The sequence below is a fragment of the Neofelis nebulosa genome, chromosome 6, assembly GCF_028018385.1.
Source record: "Neofelis nebulosa isolate mNeoNeb1 chromosome 6, mNeoNeb1.pri, whole genome shotgun sequence".
In the NCBI taxonomy this organism is placed as follows: domain Eukaryota; kingdom Metazoa; phylum Chordata; class Mammalia; order Carnivora; family Felidae; genus Neofelis; species Neofelis nebulosa.
The window spans coordinates 140,923,409-140,942,267 of NC_080787.1; the positions used below are offsets into that span (position 1 = coordinate 140,923,409).

The 18,859-nt window shown below is 39.0% G+C and overlaps 1 protein-coding gene across 21 annotated transcripts in view; it reads right to left on the reverse strand.

The window, feature by feature from the left end:
- SYNE1 (spectrin repeat containing nuclear envelope protein 1) overlaps positions 1 to 18,859 on the reverse strand; it is a 490,159-nt gene that overhangs the window by 267,209 nt on the left and 204,091 nt on the right. For all 21 annotated transcript variants that reach the window (XM_058735689.1, XM_058735694.1, XM_058735678.1 and 18 more), the window contains 7 exons: positions 16,810 to 16,963; positions 13,059 to 13,687; positions 9,739 to 9,918; positions 7,658 to 7,808; positions 6,913 to 7,071; positions 4,910 to 5,092; positions 2,019 to 2,120 (listed from right to left, as the gene is read on the reverse strand). In XM_058735689.1, the coding sequence (XP_058591672.1) occupies positions 2,019 to 2,120; positions 4,910 to 5,092; positions 6,913 to 7,071; positions 7,658 to 7,808; positions 9,739 to 9,918; positions 13,059 to 13,687; positions 16,810 to 16,963 (1,558 nt within the window). The remainder of the gene's footprint in view (positions 1 to 2,018; positions 2,121 to 4,909; positions 5,093 to 6,912; positions 7,072 to 7,657; positions 7,809 to 9,738; positions 9,919 to 13,058; positions 13,688 to 16,809; positions 16,964 to 18,859) is intronic.

Consider the following 18,859-nt stretch of genomic DNA (forward strand, 5'->3'; position numbering starts at 1 on the left):
AATGCTTTCAATTCCACAATGAAAACATCTAGGCCCATTTCATAATCCAAACTGAACTTGAAGTTAGAGCTTTTATCTTATCCCTACCCTAGATCTGCTACAAATAGGAAGCCCATCTGGAGAAAGGTGTCTTCTTCTATTTCCCCATTTTCTATAGCTTCTGACCCTGCAGGTGCAGGCAAGCAGGAGGTGGGGGAAGGGCTCTGAAAGTTTTGACAACTATTGTGAGCTGGCATCTGTGCTCCTAGGCCAGGTGACATTTAGCATTCTCTCCTGTCACAGGCCTTCCTCTGTGGGGTTTTCTGAGACTCCCCTCAGTGCTGGGACCTCCCACTAACATTGCCTAGATACAAGCAATGCACTCTTCTCTGGCTCTTTCTCCTTCCACAGCCTGCGGGCATCTCTTTACCTTGCTGCTGAGGCCTGTTCCTCCCTAGAAAGCCTTCCCAGATAACCTGAGATACGCAAGCACTGATGCTTTGTCCTTTCCTTTCCTCTGATAACTCACTTCTGGGCCAGGGGTCACACTCTGGCATTCACACAACAGATGATTCTGAGATGCAGGCCACTCAAAATAATCACTTCTCCTTGGGCAAACACATCAGCAGTTGGCTAGCCTCTCTCTCACCCTTAAGGTCTCTCGGAGGAATGAGATAGTAGACCCGACATCCACCAACTGCAGGGGCACATGTCATGCTCTCTAGATGACACCACTGAAACTCTTCCCTTTATTTTAAGGTAAGGAACAGGTGTCCCGATCCCTCTTCCTTGAGATGGGGGGGTGATGGAGAGAAAGCAGAGGACAACGGTAGCTCTCTCCCAAGGCCCTGCCTCCATCTTAACTCTGCAAAAGTCCACCTGAGGCCCATTTATATCCTTGACACAGGCAACATGCATAAGCACTCCTTTTCACTTTTCTATTAGCACCCTTTCCCTCTTGTTGCCTCAGGTGAAACTTCTAACATTCTGGTACATGTAGATCATCCACCCGTGATGCTAAGTGATGGACACGCAGTCTCAGGTCAGAGCGTAAGTATAGTCAAGCATGACAGACGGGTTAGCAAGAGGCAGTAAATGAAGGTCAAAGGCACAACAGGAAGAAGGAAAATGTAGAGGAAATCCCTGAGGGCAGAAACAAATGCATAGGTTAAAGTAAGGCAGCGGAACACTTAGCCTGGAGCCTGTGGTGCTGGCTGCCAAGAGAGACCCCCCCCCCCCCCCCCATGCTACTTGTTCCTACAGCTCTCTCACTGAAGTAGCTCAGACTTCCTGGTCAACACCGCCCTGCCTTGTGCTCCCTGTGGATCTGTGCCGAACGCGGAGCCCTGAAATGAGGTTTGCGATGGCAATGTCTCCTAACCCAACGACTGGGTAACTGAATTAGAAGAATATCCACATTCATAAATGTGGTTTCTGCTCCTGTCCAGACGTAAAATGGTCCATGAGGCAAGCTGGATGATACTACTCCTAAAATTTAGTAAGGAAAAGGGTGCTAATCACTTCCAACACAAATATAATATGTGTATCAGAAATGTGTTATTAATACTAGCACAAGGAATTCTAGAGATGTTAATGTTTTAACCCCCATATATGGTAAGAGCCGTGTGTTTTCTTGGAATTATGATGATAATAATGAGAATATATATATTGTATATATATGACATATAAAATTTATTGTTGGGGCGCCTGGGTGGCGCAGTCGGTTAAGCGGCCGACTTCAGCCAGGTCACGATCTCGCGGTCCGTGAGTTCGAGCCCCGCGTCGGGCTCTGTGCTGACAGCTCGGAGCCTGGAGCCTGTTTCGGATTCTGTGTCTCCCTCTCTCTCTGCCCCTCCCCCGTTCATGCTTTGTCTCTCTCTGTCCCAAAAATAAATAAAAAACGTTGAAAAAAAAATTTAAAAAAAAATAAAATAAAATAAAATTTATTGTTACTGTATTACATATCGATTATATTAGAGATTATATTTGAGGTTGAGTCTAGTATACGGTAGTTATTACAAACCTGACTGAATACTTACCTGAAGGTCTGGTGGTGTTTCTGGATTTTTAGTTAATTCTTTAAGATCATTAACTTTGCAATGAAGTTCTTCCAATCTCAACGCTTTGTTTTTAACTTCAGACTGCCAAAATAAAAGACAAAGACGAAAAGCATAACTTGTCCAAACATTGACATATTACATTCAGCATTTAATAATTTCAAGAGTTAACTCTGACATGATGTCCTAACTTCAAGCCAGGGTTAAAAAAAAAAAAATCTCTGTTTCATTTTCTGAGTCTATCATTATTTACGAATGTGGAAAAATGCCATCATTAACTTTCACTTCCAGTGTGAGGGAATATGCAGAACTTTCTCCCCATCCCCTTTTTCTGGAAAAAAAAAAAGCTCCTGGAAAAAATTAAACACTAACTAAAAAGTCTTGAGTCACTGGGGATTTTCAATAACTGTCATTTATTCATTAGCATTAATATCACTGGCTACCACGGCAGAGAAGTTCCTTTGAGGAAGGATCTCAAAGCACATACACATTGGGAGTGCCTAATTAACTGTGAACTATATGTAATACATAAGAAACATTCAAATAAAATTTTTAAATGTTTTTAAATAAAAGCCTTTTTTTATATTTTGCCTTTTTATTTTTAATTTATTTGCACCCACACTAACACACACAAAAAAAGAAAAAAAAAATGGGTCAAGAATCATTACTGAACAAATTAGATGCTTGTAAACGTAACTATTTATTTGGAGCCACAAAGGAACTTTTGATAAAGGACCCCTCTCAACTTAAATATGATGTTTTGGCGTTCGGTGGACACTAACAAACTTTCAGTCCAGAAAGTAATTACCCAGAAAGCAATCTGCTTACCCAGTAAGACATGATGAACTAATTGTCAGGCCCACTGGCTTCCTCCAGGAGCAGGCTGAACAATTAAAAGATCACACCTAGTCACTTCCTCACTTTCTCTCCTGAATTGCAGCAGCAACTCACTATGAGGCAATGGGCTGAGCCCACTTGACTGATTTTATTCGTTGCCATACCACACAGCCAATAACATAAAAACCCACTTCTGTGAGTGACTGAAGCCGGACACGCTGAACGTGGGGCTGATGTCCGCTGGCTTCCTGGATCCCGGAGGTCAGTAGTAGGATGTACTGTGTGCCAGTTACATAATTGGCTCTCCAAAAGAAGAAGACCCCGACTTGCAAAATTTACCCCCATTTTGAGCTACAACACGATGTCACCGCACGTGGGGTTGGAAGCATTGCCCCACAGTACACCATCCTACCACATGTCCCCCAAGCAGGTATAATAGGGACCCATAACTCAAGAGCCTAGATAAGAGTTGTGTGTAGGACAGAAATTAAGAGTTATAAGTTTTAAGTATTTATTAGCTTCATTTTAATATACGTATTTATATTAAATTTATATATTATATAAATTTATATAATAAATTTAATATATATTCTATTAACTGTAAATTTATCTACAATTTAATTTTCAGTGATGGTTGTGTTTAACCCTGGCTTGCGAAATTCTTTAAATTTTCATAATTTTTTTAAGAGCTGGTACAAGCCCTCTTCAGGCATACACTACTGTTTGAGCCATAATGTTCATTTAACGTCAAAGATAACATCTTAAGAGACTGTAGTATCCCTCTCCTGACTGCCCTTGAAGTTGGGCTAATTTCCTCTACTTCTGTTTGCCCTTAGAAATAGGTGTTTGATTTAAAACTCTCCAGAAAGCTCTTTGCGTCAAGGCTAGATAGCCTAGATATACAGTTGATTCACCTACATTTTTTCAGACGGCAGTCATTCATCATCTATCTGTCATGTTCCATCTGTGTGCCAGGCACAGTACCAACACCCAGGCATGCAATGGTGAATACCAGTCTGCCCTCATGGGGAGGAGTTGGCTATATGCTTTATGAAACAAGTTATCTTTTGTCACTATTTCCTCTGACTTTGCTTCATTGTTCATCTCTGCCTAATTACTACTGCACATTTCACATACATACTGTTATGTAAATAATGTAAATGCCATGAGGATAGGGGCTTTGTCTGTTTTACTGTTTATTCTCAGTGCCTAAAAGAGTGCCTGACATGCTTGTTAAGAATCTGGGGACACCTGAGTGGCTCTGTCAGTTGAGCATCAGACTTCGGCTCAGGTCATGATCTTGCAATTTGTGAGTTCGAGCCCCGCGTCGGGCTGTGTGCTGGCAGCTCAGAGCCTGGAGCCTGCTTTGGATTCTGTAACTCCCTCTCTCTCTCTGCCCCTCCCCTGCTTGTAGTCTGTCTCTCTCTCTCTCAAAAATAAACATTACGAAAAAAAAAAAAAGAACTTGATGAGTGAAGAAGTAAATGAATGCAAGAATGGAAATAAAAAGTTTAAAATAAAATGGTGACTAGAGCTTTTTAAAAGGCCACTTTCTGGGGAAGCCTGTCACACTCCCATCTCCAGTTTTCTTCTGTTTCTAGAGGGGAAGTAGAAGAACCCAGCATCTATGCTAAGTGTTCAGCACATGGTAAGTACTCAGTAAACATCTTGTTTGAATGAAAAAAAAAATCTAAATATGACTAAATTACAAACGCCTTCAATTTGGTTTTCCAGTAGGAAGGTGCCATAGTCTGAAATGAATGGAAAAATGGGAAAAAACATAGATTTTATGGGCTTTTACTTTTCTACCAATATTTTAAGTTTAGAGGCCCAACTAAGAAGTAATAAAAAAAAGAAAAAAAAGTCTTATCCGTTGCCTATTCAAGTCTCTAGTAAATATCAAAAGATAGTTATGACTTTTGTAACATTCATATGCGTCTCTGAAAGAAAGAATGAACTTTTAAAAAAGGACACATTTTTCTTGTATTCTGGTCAATGAGCTCACAGGCTCACGTATGTAGATGTAGTCAATTTACCTCAAATTCTTTAAGGAATTCTTCTGCTCTGACGCTATTATTCAGGTTACTGATGCTTTCGGCCAACTGTGGAACAGAATTGTTTGACCATCCGTCGATCTCGTCTTTACTTGAAAGTACATCACCCCAAATGGTCAGGCTTGCCCTCAGCCTATCCATGTTTTCCTCAATTTTCTCTGATACCTGGGATAGAAAACAGAAGCCATGTCACTGTTAGTCTGAGGCTTTAAGATGCTCCTTGCCTCACCAAATTGCTAAATAATGTCAATGCTTCCTCAATCAAAAACTATATTCTCACTGAAAAACAAAGTTTTACAAAAATTATTATAAGGGAATTCGTGCACTTGACTCAAATAAATGCTAACTATTACATAAATTGTTTCTGTCATGGGGAGAGTTGACTGAATTTCTGAGACATTTGATTTTCATTTGTAAGTTGGGAAACTAAGAACAGGATTATTGGAGTCAATTATAATATAACATTCTCTAGGATAAGGGTCCATCTAGGGCAGTATTATACTCATTTTTGAAAGGAACACAATAAGCACTTTTATTTGTAATGCTGAAGTAGAAAAGTGGACATAAATTAGACATGAACATATTTATAGAATAAATAAATATGTAGGACAACGACCAACTTTGTACAACCAACTTTGTCTAAAGTAAAGCACTATTGCTTAATACTCTTCCTGTAGTAAGAATGTTTTTCAACATTTTTTTAATGTCTATTTATTTTTGAAAGAGAGAGCCTCCAGGCTCTAAGTTGTCAGCACAGAGCCCGACACGGGGCTCAAACTCACAAACCATGAGATCATGACCTGAGATGAAGTCTGACACTTAACTGACTGAGCCACCCAGGTGCCCTAGGCATGTTTGGTTTTTTTTAAGTTTATTCATTTTGAGAGAGAGAGAGAGAGAGAGAGAGAGAGCAGGGGAGGGGCAGAGAGAGAGAAAATCACAAGCAGGCTCTGCACTGCCAGTACAGAGCCCAATGTGGGGCTCGAACTCAGGATCTGTGAGATCATGACCTGAGCCGAAATCCAGTCAGATGCTTAACTGACTGAGCCACCCAGGCACACCAAGGATTTTTTTTTTAATTTTTTTTAACGTTTATTTATTTTTGAGACAGAGAGACAGAGCATGAACAGGGGAGGGGCAGAGAGACAGGGAGACACAGAATCTGAAATGGGCTCCAGGCTCTGAGCTGTCAGCACAGAGCCTGACGCGGGGCTCGAACTCACGAACCGTGAGATCATGACCTGAGCCGAAGTCCGACGCTTAACCGACTGAACCACCCAGGCGCCCCTGTTTTGTTTTTTTTTAAAGTGGAGGCAAGTAAGGTTTCCTGCAGTTCTGTAATTATTTGATTATAGTACACAATTATCAATATCTAACTTTAGTAATATAGTTTAAGTAATTTAATCAATAGTAATGCACTGTAGGTTAACAGAAAGGCAACAGAATCACAGGATTTTTGAGTTGGAAGTTAACGTAAAACATGTATGGATTGAGATGTAGAGTTCCAGAGAGATCAAGCTGTTCACTGGTCACACAACTAGTAAATGACAGCACAAGAACAAATACCCAAGGATGTAAACTACAAGTCTGATTTATACAATGCAAATATAGTCTTAGTACTCTAAGTGATTATACATTATAGTTTAATATTCTGTAGGACATTTATAAATTATTCTTCAATTTTTATCCATAATCTCAGAGTTTTGAGGGGAAAAAAACCATTTAGAGTTATAAATTTGTTGTGATTGAAGCTACCAAGTTAAATTCTAGAAAACTGCCACTGAATATTAACAAAATAAATCAAATAACCTTTTTTAACTAATTCTAAACTTTATGTGAATATTGTTTTTCTTAAAAATGTCATTTTGCCTGTAGCATTAAAAGCTAAAGATGAAATTCACATCCCCGAATAATCCTTTACCCCCAAATATGATAGACAAATATGAATATTTAAACTGTTCATACAATCCAGGTGATTATCTTACATCCAGCCATCTGTCCACAGTGCTCTCCATGTCTGTTTTCACGAGGTTGAAATCACTACTGTGAATTTTTTTCAGCTCAGATAATAACTGTTTTCCTTTACTTGTAAAGTTATCCAATTCTTTCTGTTTATTACACATTTCATTCTTGACACTTTCATGCTGTGGACATAAATGTTTCTTTAATTAATAAAATAATCAGCGATAAGTCAGGTGTTCAAAACCATTTGCCTCTGAGAAATTTATTTCATGGTTTGACCTTATGCGGAAACCAGTGATATGAATGAACTATATATCTTTTTGAATGGCTAGAATCCTAGGATATCAGTATTCCTAAAACAAAACAAAACAAAACAAGTTGAGTTTGTCAGCATGAATGTTCTACCTCTATATGTACTGACAAGAGTTTTGTACAGAATTCATTATAAGTGAAAATAAGACCAAGTCTACTAAAATAAATACATTTTTAAAAAACTTATATAGATATCTTTTTTTTAAAGTTTATTTACTTTGAGAGAGAGAGAGTGGAGGAGGGGCAGAGTCTGAGATGGGGAGAGAGAGAGAGAGAGAGAGAGAGAGAGAGAGAGAGAGAGAGAGTCCCAAGCAGGCTCTGCACTGCCAGCAGAGTCAATGCAGGGCTCGAACTCACAAACCCCAAGAACATGACCTGAGCTAAGATCAAGAGCCGGACGCTTAACCGACTGAGCCACCCAAGCACCCCTAAGAGAAATAGATTTTGAATTATTACCTTGGATAAAGCCCATTTAAGATCCTCCTGATCTTTTATAGTAGTTCTGGTTGCAAGCACATTGTTGGCATTTTCTAGGACTTTAGAAACAACTGACTTCAGGTTCTGATAGTCTCTCATTAAGTCAATAAGTCCACAGCATTGACCCTGGCTATAATAATTAAAGAAAAGATATCATTTATTATGATGTATGAAAGGGAAGGATTCTCTATGATTGGACTTGATATGTAACCACACAAATGTATTCATAGATGGCTGCTGGAATCAAAAGGAAACCATATTTCTACCCATTGAGGTCAAAAGAGTGCTGATCAAGCCAACTCAACTCTAATGGCCAAATTGTTTCAGTGAATGAAGAATGCACACAGTCATTAAAACAAATATGTGACCTCAATGACAAGAAAAAATATGTTCTTGACAACTAAAACTTATGTAGATACCAACAATCTTTGTTTTTTTTTAAATTTTTTTTGTTGTTTAATTGCATCATAGCGGTGTGTATTAAGAGGAAGCAAACAAAACAAAATAAAACAAAACCCCCACACCAAACAAACAAAATAACACTGCTTAATAAGTAAAATACACATGAGGATGTTGTTTTCCATTTCAATGACATAAATTTTCATTGAATTTGAATCCTCTTAAAATTGTGAAAATAAGAAGATAGTTTTTGTTTATAAGTATAAAATGTCTCTGAGCAGGCAATTCTACATGTAGGAATTTTTCCAAAGAAAAAGATGTACACTACGATTAAGGTAAAATTATATTCTTTACATCATTATTTATAATAGGAGAAAAAAATAGAAATAACCCAAATGTTAAAAATAGGCTATTAATTTTTTTAAGCTTATTTATTTTTGACACAGAGAGAGAGAGAGAGAGAGAGCATGAGCTAGAGAGGGGCAGAGAGAGAGGGAGACACAGAATCCGAAGCAGGCTCCAGGCTCTGAGCCATCAGCACAGAGCCTGATGCGGGGCTCTAACTCACAAATTGTGAGATCATGACCTGGGCCAAAGTTGGATGCCTAACCGACTGAGCCACCCAGGCGCCCCCAAAATAGGCTATTAATTGAATAAACTCTAATATATTCTTATAATTGAATACTGTGCAATCTCTAACAAATCACAATTTAAGAGAATATTCAATAATATGGAATAAAATTTTACAACACAGTTAACTTTCTAAAAGCTTACGTTAATAATCTATAATATACAACAAAAAAACTTATGTACATAAAAAAAATTGAACATGAATGTTTATAGATGTTTTTTGATAGTCATTAAACTGGAAAGAGTCCAAATATCCATCAACTGGTGAATGAATAAGCTGTGGTACACCTATTAAATCGAATATTATTCAGCTATAAAAAAGAATAGATGTTATTAATACACATAACAATGTACATTATGCTAAGCAAAAGAAGGTATTTACCCAAGTGCAGTAAAAACTTAGGCACATGCACCCAATTGACTATGAATGTTTATAGATGCTTTATTTACAATCATCCAAACTGGAAAGAATCCATTTGTATGTGATTCTGAGAAAAATAATACTACAGAGACATAAAACTGATCAACAGCTGCCAGGGACTAGACATGGGGGACAGGTTGATCACAATGAGACACAGGAGGATTTTTTTCAGGTGGTGGAATGATTATACAAGAGTTGATGGTAGTAATACTTACACAGTATGTGTGTAATCATAAACTGAATGTGTGTTAAACTCATACAAGGGCATACACTTAACAGGATGAAATTTATTAAACGTATATCATACTTTAATTATAAACAAGGAAAACAAAACAAAAAAAGAAAATCAGAGGTTAAGACTCTCACAGTAGCCCTTTGTAATTGTTGACAACTCCTGCTTTTAAGCGCTACATTTCACCTACCATTGTTATTTCAAGACATCTTCCTCAATAAAGTTTTGTAGGACTAAATTTTTAACGTATGAGAGACACAGAATACCTAAGGTGGCAAAAGATACTCAACTCGATCACACCAACGCAAATCAACAGACAACAGCCCAATGCCACAAAATAGAAAGTTAAAAACAACAACTGAGAGGATTTTTACTTACTTTTCATGAATTAGTTTTTTGGTATCATCCCAGGTGACCTCTAAGCGGTTTATCTCCCTGTCGACCTCAGATGCAAAGGCCACATCTTTCTGAGCAATTTGTTTAGCTTTGTCTTTCAACCAACATAGTTCATGCTCATGAGAATTCAATTCATCCTCTAACTGATTAAAGACTCTCAGCCTGTGAATCAAAATGTTATTATATTATTAACTTATTAAAGGTAAGAATATTTCTTCTCCATAAAGCACACCTATAGCTATCTGGAAAAACTTTTTTTTTAATTTTTTAATGTTTATTTTTGAGAGAGAGAGAGAGAGAGACACTGCGTGCGTGTGCACGCAAGTGGGGGAGGGGCAAAGAGAGGGAGACACAGAAATCCGAAGCAGGCTCCAGGCTCTGAGCTGTCAGCACAGAGCCCGACGCGGGGCTCAAGCCCACAAGGCATGAGATCATGACCTGAGCTGAAGTTGGAGCTGAAGGCTTAACAGACTGAGCCTCCAAGGAGCCCCAGATATCCAGAAAAACTTTTAACACAGCAATTAAATTAAGGTACCTCAACTGAGAATGATGCCTTTTAAACTTAAATTTGCAGAATTCATACTCTACCTTAGGAAACATTTAAAGTCATTTTCGCTGTTCATCAACAACTTTCTATTAAGTCTGTATTCTCTTTCTATTTTGCTTTCACAGTATAAGACTTGAAAGACTAGGGCTGGACTTGTAGGTAAAGTAGGTGAGTCCTTACCATAAGGTCTTTGGTAAAAAGTCCTTCTGTGCCCTGAGGTCCAATTCATGTAAAATAATAATATTTAAGAAAACAGTTGTTTCATTTCAAATAAGAATAGCTTTATATTTTGTCCCTAATATATTACTCTTTGAGCACTTGTAAAATGTGGCCACGTAGAGGCAGCCATGGACTCACAGATTCTTGCATTTTGGTGCAGTGCTGCAAAGTTGATAAAGTGAGTGCACATGCACCATTCCATTTAATTCCCCAAATGAAGTGGTTAAGAGCAGGCATTATCATTATCTGCACCTTACAAGAAGACAGGGGATTTGCCCAAGGTTGCACAGTGAAGCGGAAGTATGGTTGGAGCTTAATAAATCCGTCAATTCAGTGCAACATTTTCTATAATATCTGTGTGATTTTGGTGAGTTCAGTATTAGAGGTATTGACATGGCTCTTGAGCCCAATCCTGGCCTTCTTCTCCAACAATTTTAGGATCGCCTGTCTGTGTAACCTAATTAGGCCAGGGAGAGCCATTCTGCCCTGCAGCACCAACCCGATTGCTGACTCCCTGGGTGAGCTCTTTGTTCTTTTGCTGTACTTGGCTCCTCATGTTGTCTTTCCTCTGGAGGCTATTATTCCATCTCAAATTGTATTCCTTTTTGTAAGTTTGTTGTTACACTAGTCAGCTTATTGCTCACAAGGCGTGTTAGCCTCAAGAGCCATTATTATCTAACTGTAAGCCTTTGCTAAATGCTTGATTCCAGTTAAAAGGAAGCACATCACAATGGTCTTGGCGAGATCGACACAATCCTTATCGATTATGGACACCTTGGTATGAACACATTTCAGATGTTTCTCTGCCCCCTGAAAAAAGTGGAAGAGAAATGACCCTGAGAACATAAGTGGGGAAAAAGGTCTATTAAGAAGGAAAAATAAGGGGCACGTGGGTGGCTCAGCTGGTTAAGTGTCTGACTTTGGCTCAGGTCATGATCTCACAGTTCGTGGGTTTGAGCCCCACGTCGGGCTCTGTGCTGACAGCTCAGGGCCGGGAGCCTGCTTTAGATTCCATGTCTCCCTCTCTCTCTGCCCCTTCCCCACTCATGCTCTGTCTCTGTCTCTCTCAAAAATGAATAAATGTTAAAAAAAAAAAAAAAAAAAAACTTTTAAGAAGGAACAATAACATGAGGGCACCTGGGTGGCTCAGTTGGTTAAGCCTCTGACTCCTGATTTCGGCTCAGGTCATGATCTCACAGTTTATGAGATCAAGCCCCACGTCAGGCTCTGTACTAACAGCGAGAAGCCAGCTTGGGATTCTCTCTCTCCCTCTCTCTCTCTGCCCCTCCCCTGCTCATGCTGTCTTGCTCTCTCTCTCTCTCTCTCTGAAAGTAAATGAGTAAACATTAAAAAAAGAAGAAGAAGAGATAAGATTGAGATGAAGGTTATAGTATTAGAGGAAAAAATGACCTTCAAAATTACGGTAGAAAAATACCCCTGATCCCTTCGGTTCTCCATTAAACTCACCTGACAAAACCCCACCTTAGCTTAAGCCCACTTCTCTGCCTTCTCCATACCTTTGAGCAAACAGTCAAAAGTAGTTGGTGAAAACTGCTCTGCCAAGCTGACTGGTTTCACTTTAAGTGAAGGAATGCAAATCTCAAACCTTACCAAGCTTCCAGAGACATCATTTCCATGTCCTACTGAAGAACCACTTTATACCATTTTCTTTCCGCCAATATCCTGCCCCTCACTCTCAGCTAATGAGCTTGCTCCAGTCTTTTTGAGGGACTGGCTGCCACCAGGAAGAATTCCCTCAGATTTTTACCACCAGGACTACAAAGCGATTCGAATCCTCTGCCTTCATTTGTACTACAGCAGACGAGGCCCTTCTCCTCACAGCTAAACGTTGTTTAAAAATAGATAACATGGGGCGCCTGGGTGGCTCAGTCAGTTAAGTGTCTGGCCTCGACCCAAGTTATGATCTCACGGTTTGTGAGTTCAAGCCCTGCTTTGGGCTCTGCTCTCAGCACAGTCTGCTTTGCATCCTCTATCCCCCGCTGTCTCTCTGCTCCCTCCCTGCTCTCTCAAAAATAATAAATAAAAAAAAATTTTGTGAATAAAAAAATAAAAATAGATAACATAATCTGTATAGTCTGTTATAAATAAGATCTTAGAGTGGCTTACACAGACACAGCCCTTAGGAAAATCCTTAAGGGAATCAAAGAAATTTTAGTACTTCTTTTTTTTAAATTCTTTTTAAATGTTTATTTATTTTTGAGAGAGAGGGAGAGAGAGTGCCAGTGGGGAGAGGGGCAGGCAGAGAGAGAGGGAGGCACAGAATCCAAAACAGGCTCCAGGCTCTGAGCTGTCAGCATAGAGCACAAGCCCTGAACCGAACTCGGATGCCTAACCGACTGCACCACCCAGGCGCCCCTAAATTTTAGTACTTCTTAAGTACAAATTAGTCATTAATTTTACCCTCAGAATATTAAAAGAAGTTGCTAAATACGATCCTGTTAAAGTGTTGCACGAGAGTTAATCTAGAGCAAAGAAAGAATAGACTGCACAGCTGGCCCCGGCGGTTTCTTCCTACCTCTGCTGAAGAGCTTGACGCGTAGGCTCTTTCAGCCTCTCTTTGTCCGTCCTTTCTTCGATGTCCTCGATGCTTTTCAGCAACTCCTCTTTCTGGTCTTGGAATGCTTTTTTCAATACTGCCAGGGCATCTGCTTCACTCTGCTTAGTTCCCAGAAGGTTCTGGATCCTCTCTAACTCAAAACAGAGGTGATCAGCTGTGCTTCTGCAGGAAGTCCTTTGCTCGGAACTTCCACTTTTAAGATGGTATTGGGCTTTGGCGAGAATGCCGTCAAGACTGACGGCCGTAGATTCTAATGTTTTGGCATCTTGAATCGCACGATTTAGGTCCTTTTTTAATAAATCAGTCTGTTTCTTATTCATACTGTCGGTGGTTTCCACCGTGTGCCTCAGCCGGTGGAGAACCCCTGACAGAGAGGCGTGGCACTGTAGGAATTCAGCCAACTGGGACAGGGCAAGCTGCCGCCTTCCCACCACCTGGCTGGCCTCCTCAAACAGCTGGAAGCAGTCCTCAGCCTTGCCCTGCAGGAGGTGGAGGTCCTCAGCTCGACCCAGAGCCCCCAGCTTCGCCAGGTGATCCCGCAGACTCTGCAAGTCTCCCATTTTGCTCTCTGCTTCCGCTTCGTGGTCCTGGAAGGGAAGAGAGGGGTATTGGTGGCTCAGATACCCTGTGGCTAATGACACGGACATATTCAGGATTTGTGGTGTCAACATACATTTTAAATGGGGGCGCCTGGGTGGCTCAGGCGTTTAGCATCCCACTCTTGATTTCGGCTCAGGTCACAATCTCACAGTTTGTGAGTTCGAGCCCGGCCTCAGGCTCTGTGCTTATCAGCACGGAGCCCGCTGGGGATTCTCTCTCTCCCTCTCTCTGCTCCTACCCTGCGTGTGCTGTCTCTCTCTCAAAAATAAATATATGAACTTAAAAAAAAACAATTAACAAAGATACATTTTAAATGCAACAGATGGTGTAGGATTTAAAGGCCATCTATAGCGAATCTTTCAGAGACGTTGTTAAAATTTCCCATTTTCTCGTCTATATGTTTCACGTGAAACACAACTCTGATCTGAAACTAATTTGTTCCGTGGAAAAGACTGTCATCATGCACAGAAATAGTAAAAGGAAATTTTATATAAATACGTACATATATATGCATAATTTGGAAGATTTAAAATATATATGTATGTACATAGTTCTGGTATATATAATATATAAATACTATATTACAGTATATATAATACTATTTTATATTTATAGTCAAAAAACAAATCACCGGCCCATAATGGAGTCACTTATGGTAGGTCATGTCACCAAACTGGCACTTCATACTTAACCCAACTGCAGTTTCAGACTCCTCCAGAAATATAGTGTTAACTTGTCAGTCAGGAGTTTTCTGGCCATGAAGTAATCTGTCACAAGGGGCCTCTCCTCCCCCCTCCCCCATCCAAGGAAGATGAGGTCATCTACAAGATAAGACCCCAGCTCAACCCCTAAGGGAAAGTGACCTTGCCTGAAAGGATCTTTTCTTTTCTTTTGCTAAGAACTTCCTTGTCCCACTCTCCTTCCTGGGGAAACCTTCCATTTTGTACAACCCCTCTGAGCTCCTTCCTATTTGCTGGATGGGATACTGCCTGATTCACAAATTATTTAATAAAGCCAGTTAGATCTTCAGATTTACTCAGTTAATTTTTTGTTTTTTAACAATTCTCTCCCTCTCTCTCTCTCTCTCTCATATATATATATATATATATATATATATATATATATATATATAATACTATATATATATGCTATATATAAAATATATTGTAGTCTGAAAATTTTAACACACACACACACACACACACACACACACACTAAAGCTAATTCTAACAGAGTTGTAGGAAAGAATAATAGGAATAGATTAGCCTCTCGTCAGAGGCACTGGGTGAAGCAGATGAAAATATAAGGTTTTAGCTCCCTCCTTTACAGAAATGAATATGAACTCCATGAGACTATTGTATAGGAAATCTGACTTGCTCACAATAAATCATGTTTGAAATCTCTTAGAGCATTGCTGACAATCTCAGCATGGCTCCCATTAAAGAGAAATTACTATCTTAATTTTGACCACAATGGCCTTAATATTCTCCTCAGCTTGACTATTACACTTTAGAAAGCTTCTTTGAGCCTTGACTTAGGAGAATTTACAAATTCATTCTCTGCCCTTTTGAGATACAAATCTTTTTAAAAGTTTCTGTACAGTTACAACCCAAGAACGTTTCTCAGGAACATGGGAGACGTCCTTTCCAAACCAACACACTGAGTTAACAAATGCTTGATGGTTTTACCCTAAGGAAACTCTGGTTGATGTGACTGATTTATGAGCTTGTTTTGTTGTAGAAGCTGAGTGACCACAGATGAGCAAGCTGGGAAGAATCCTTGCAGTTGTGCAGAAGGGACCAAAAGTGATATAGAGTAACCTCTATGATGATATACCCCTCGATCTCCCCCAGCTGGTCATGCTCACACCGCCATCTAATGAACATGTGTCCCATGAAAGACACAATTCCTGAATGCACAGCTCAGAAAGGAGAATACCTCCCTTTTCCCCTATATCCATCTTAACTCCTTATCCTTAAATGCACCCAACCCCAACCCTCTGGGGAGACAAATCTGAGCCAGCCTCTTATCTCTGTGCTTGGCAATAAATCTTTCCCTCTGCAAAAGCCCAGTGCTATGGTATTTGGTTTTCTGTTGCATGATGGCAAATGAACTCTTTTCAGTTTGGTAACACTTTTGAAATATAACCATGAAGGAAGATAGTGCCCCCATCTCCCTGTTTCTTTCTAGGGTAGGAGCCCAACTTCAGTGGGCATCTTGCTCTAAGTGATAAAACTACTTGAGGTCATAACGATATGACCAAGTACTATTCCTCTGGGGAAATCCAATTAGCAAAGCTGGCACAAAGTGAGCACTCAATAAATATTAAATGTTTTATCATTAAATATTGTTATAAGTTTATTATGTAGCTTATCTCCAACTACCCCAATACTTGATCAATATCTGATTTTTTAAATATTTTTTTATGCCAGGATAGATATTACACATAATTTATAAATAAGGAAAATAAATCGTGACTTTTAAATAACTTTCAACCTAAAGAGTAATTCAGAAAAACTGTATCATTAAAGCATTGGAATTCACTATTAGTATGATAGGGAAAGAAGTCGGACGTTCAACCAACTGAGCCACTCAGGTGCCCCTAGTCTCGGCCATTCACTTTTGAATGCCCCTTCTCTGCAAAGAGAGCTTTCATACTATTCTTGCTTTCTGATCTTAAACTCTAATAAGCTTGTGCCTGCTGCTCATTTTATTCTGTGTCCACCTCTTCATTCTTCAAAGCAGCGAGACAAGGAACCCTGGGTCTTAAGGTAAAAAATCCTGCAACATTTGTTTTCAACATTGGAACAAAACAAACCAAGAAGTTTAAAAAGGAACATTCTTGTCCCTTTACCCTAGAAATCATTTTTTGAAGTAACAGTGTCTTAATGTGATTGCCTATTTTATCTGAAGTGGTTTTATCTGCTTAATTGATCTGCATAACACATTGCCTGGACCCATATGCTCAATTATTAAAACATTTGCATATGAATGCAAGGTTAACTTGCTGTCAAATGGTTGGATATTTAAAAAAAATATTGCTTTTCTTTATAATTCAAGGACTCTCTTTAATGAATAAATTCTTTGATCTTAAAAGAATGCACTTTACCTTGTGCCTAGCAAATGCTGCCTGATGGTCTGTTATGCTTATCTCCGAAGTAGTTTGTAATTCACTGAGAAATAGCTTAATCCAGACAGAAAAGGAAAGCAGCAGTTCATCAAATTGCTGGTGTTCAGAGACCACAGACTGAAGAAAATTAATCCTATGTAGAGAAAGGTGTTAAAAGTTAAAACGTCCCGCAGATGAACAGAAAAAGACAATGACACATTTTTGCAGTAAGTTTAAACAAGGGCAAAAGTGATGTGGTCATACATACAATGACAAATCAAGACCCTACATTTCACTCTGTAGGTAACAGCCAGGAATGGTTTTAATGTAATCAGAACATTATCTGCCAAGCTTAAACATGGAGGCAATTTCCTATAGCACCTAGGAAGGTGAACTCCAAAACCAAAATTGTGGTCTATGAGGGACCCACATAGTCAACTTCTCTGACCTCATCTGATGCAGCCCTGCACCACACTGCGACTGCCTCAGTGGAGGAATACCATGTGAGGCAAAATTCTAATTACCATTTTTTTCCTGTACACAAACAGCTTGGGCAAAAACAATACAAACATGAGCAACCCTTTCTGTTTCGATATATTTCAACCAGTTTGACCATTTGCCCTAAATGTAAGACTGAAATTTTGGACTGAGACTCATCAGAAATGCTAACTTTTGAGCACTTTGAGGTTCTTTTCTTTCTTTTTTAAAAATTTTAATTCCAGGGGCACCTTGGTGGCTCAGTCCCTTAAGCATCTGACTCTTAATTTGGGCTCAGTCACAATCTAAAGGTTTGTGAGTTTGAGCCCCACATCGGGCTCTGTGCTAATCCCTTTGGATCGTTTGTCTCCCTCTCTCTCTGCCCCTCCCTCATTAGCACTCTCACACTCTCTCTCAAAAATAAATAATAAAACATTTAAATAAATAAATAAATAAATAAACTAAAATTTTAATTCCACTATAGTTAACATACAGGGTTATATTAGTTTCAGGTGTACAATATAGTGAGTCAACAACTCTATACATTATCCAGTGCTCATCACAATAAGTGTTCTTAATCCCCTTCACCTATTTCACCCATTCCCCCACGCACCTCCCCTCTGGTAACTATCAGTTTGTTCTCTATAATTAAGAATCTGTTTAACTTTGTCTCTTTTTTTTTTTCTTTGCTCATTTGTTTTGTTTCTTAAATGCCACATATAAGTGAAGTCATATGGTATTTGTCTTTCTCTGACTGACTTATTTTGCTTAGCATATACTGTCTAGATCCATCCATGTTGTTGCAAATGGTAAGATTTCATTCTTTTTCGTGGCTGAGTAATGTTCCATTGTATACATACCACGTCTTCTTTGTCTATTCATCTATCAGTGGACACTTGGGCTGCTTCCATAATTTGGCTGTTGTAAATAATGCTGCTGTAAACATAGGGATGCATATATCTTTTCAAATGTGTTTTTGTATTCTTTGGGTAAACACTCAATAGTGGAATTACTAGATCACATGGTAATTCTATTTTTAATTTTTTCGAGGAACCTCCATGCTGTTTTCCACAGTGACTGCACCAGTTTGCATTTCCACAACAGTGCATGAGGGTTTCTTTTTCTCCACATCCTCGTCAACACTTGTGTTTTGGATTTTAGTCATTCTGACAGATGTCATGTGATAGTCTCATTGTGGTTTTGATTTGCATTTCTCTGATGATAAGTGATGTTTAGCATCTTTTCATGTATCTGTTGGCCACCTCCACGTCTTTGGAGAAACGTCTGTTCATGTCATCTGCCCATTTTTAATTGGATTATTTTTTGGATGTTGAGTTGTATCAGTTCTTATTAAGTTCTTTACATATTGATATATTTTGTTTGTAAGTTCTTTATATATTTTGTATACTAACCCTTTATTGGGTATGTCATTTACAAATATCTTCTCCCATTCAGTAGGTTGTCTTTTAGTTTTGTTGATTATTTCCTTTGCTGGAGCACTTTTATTTTTTAAATGAAAAAGTAATTTTTCCCCCATCTATACTTATCTGAATAGTTTGGTTAAGTAAAAGCA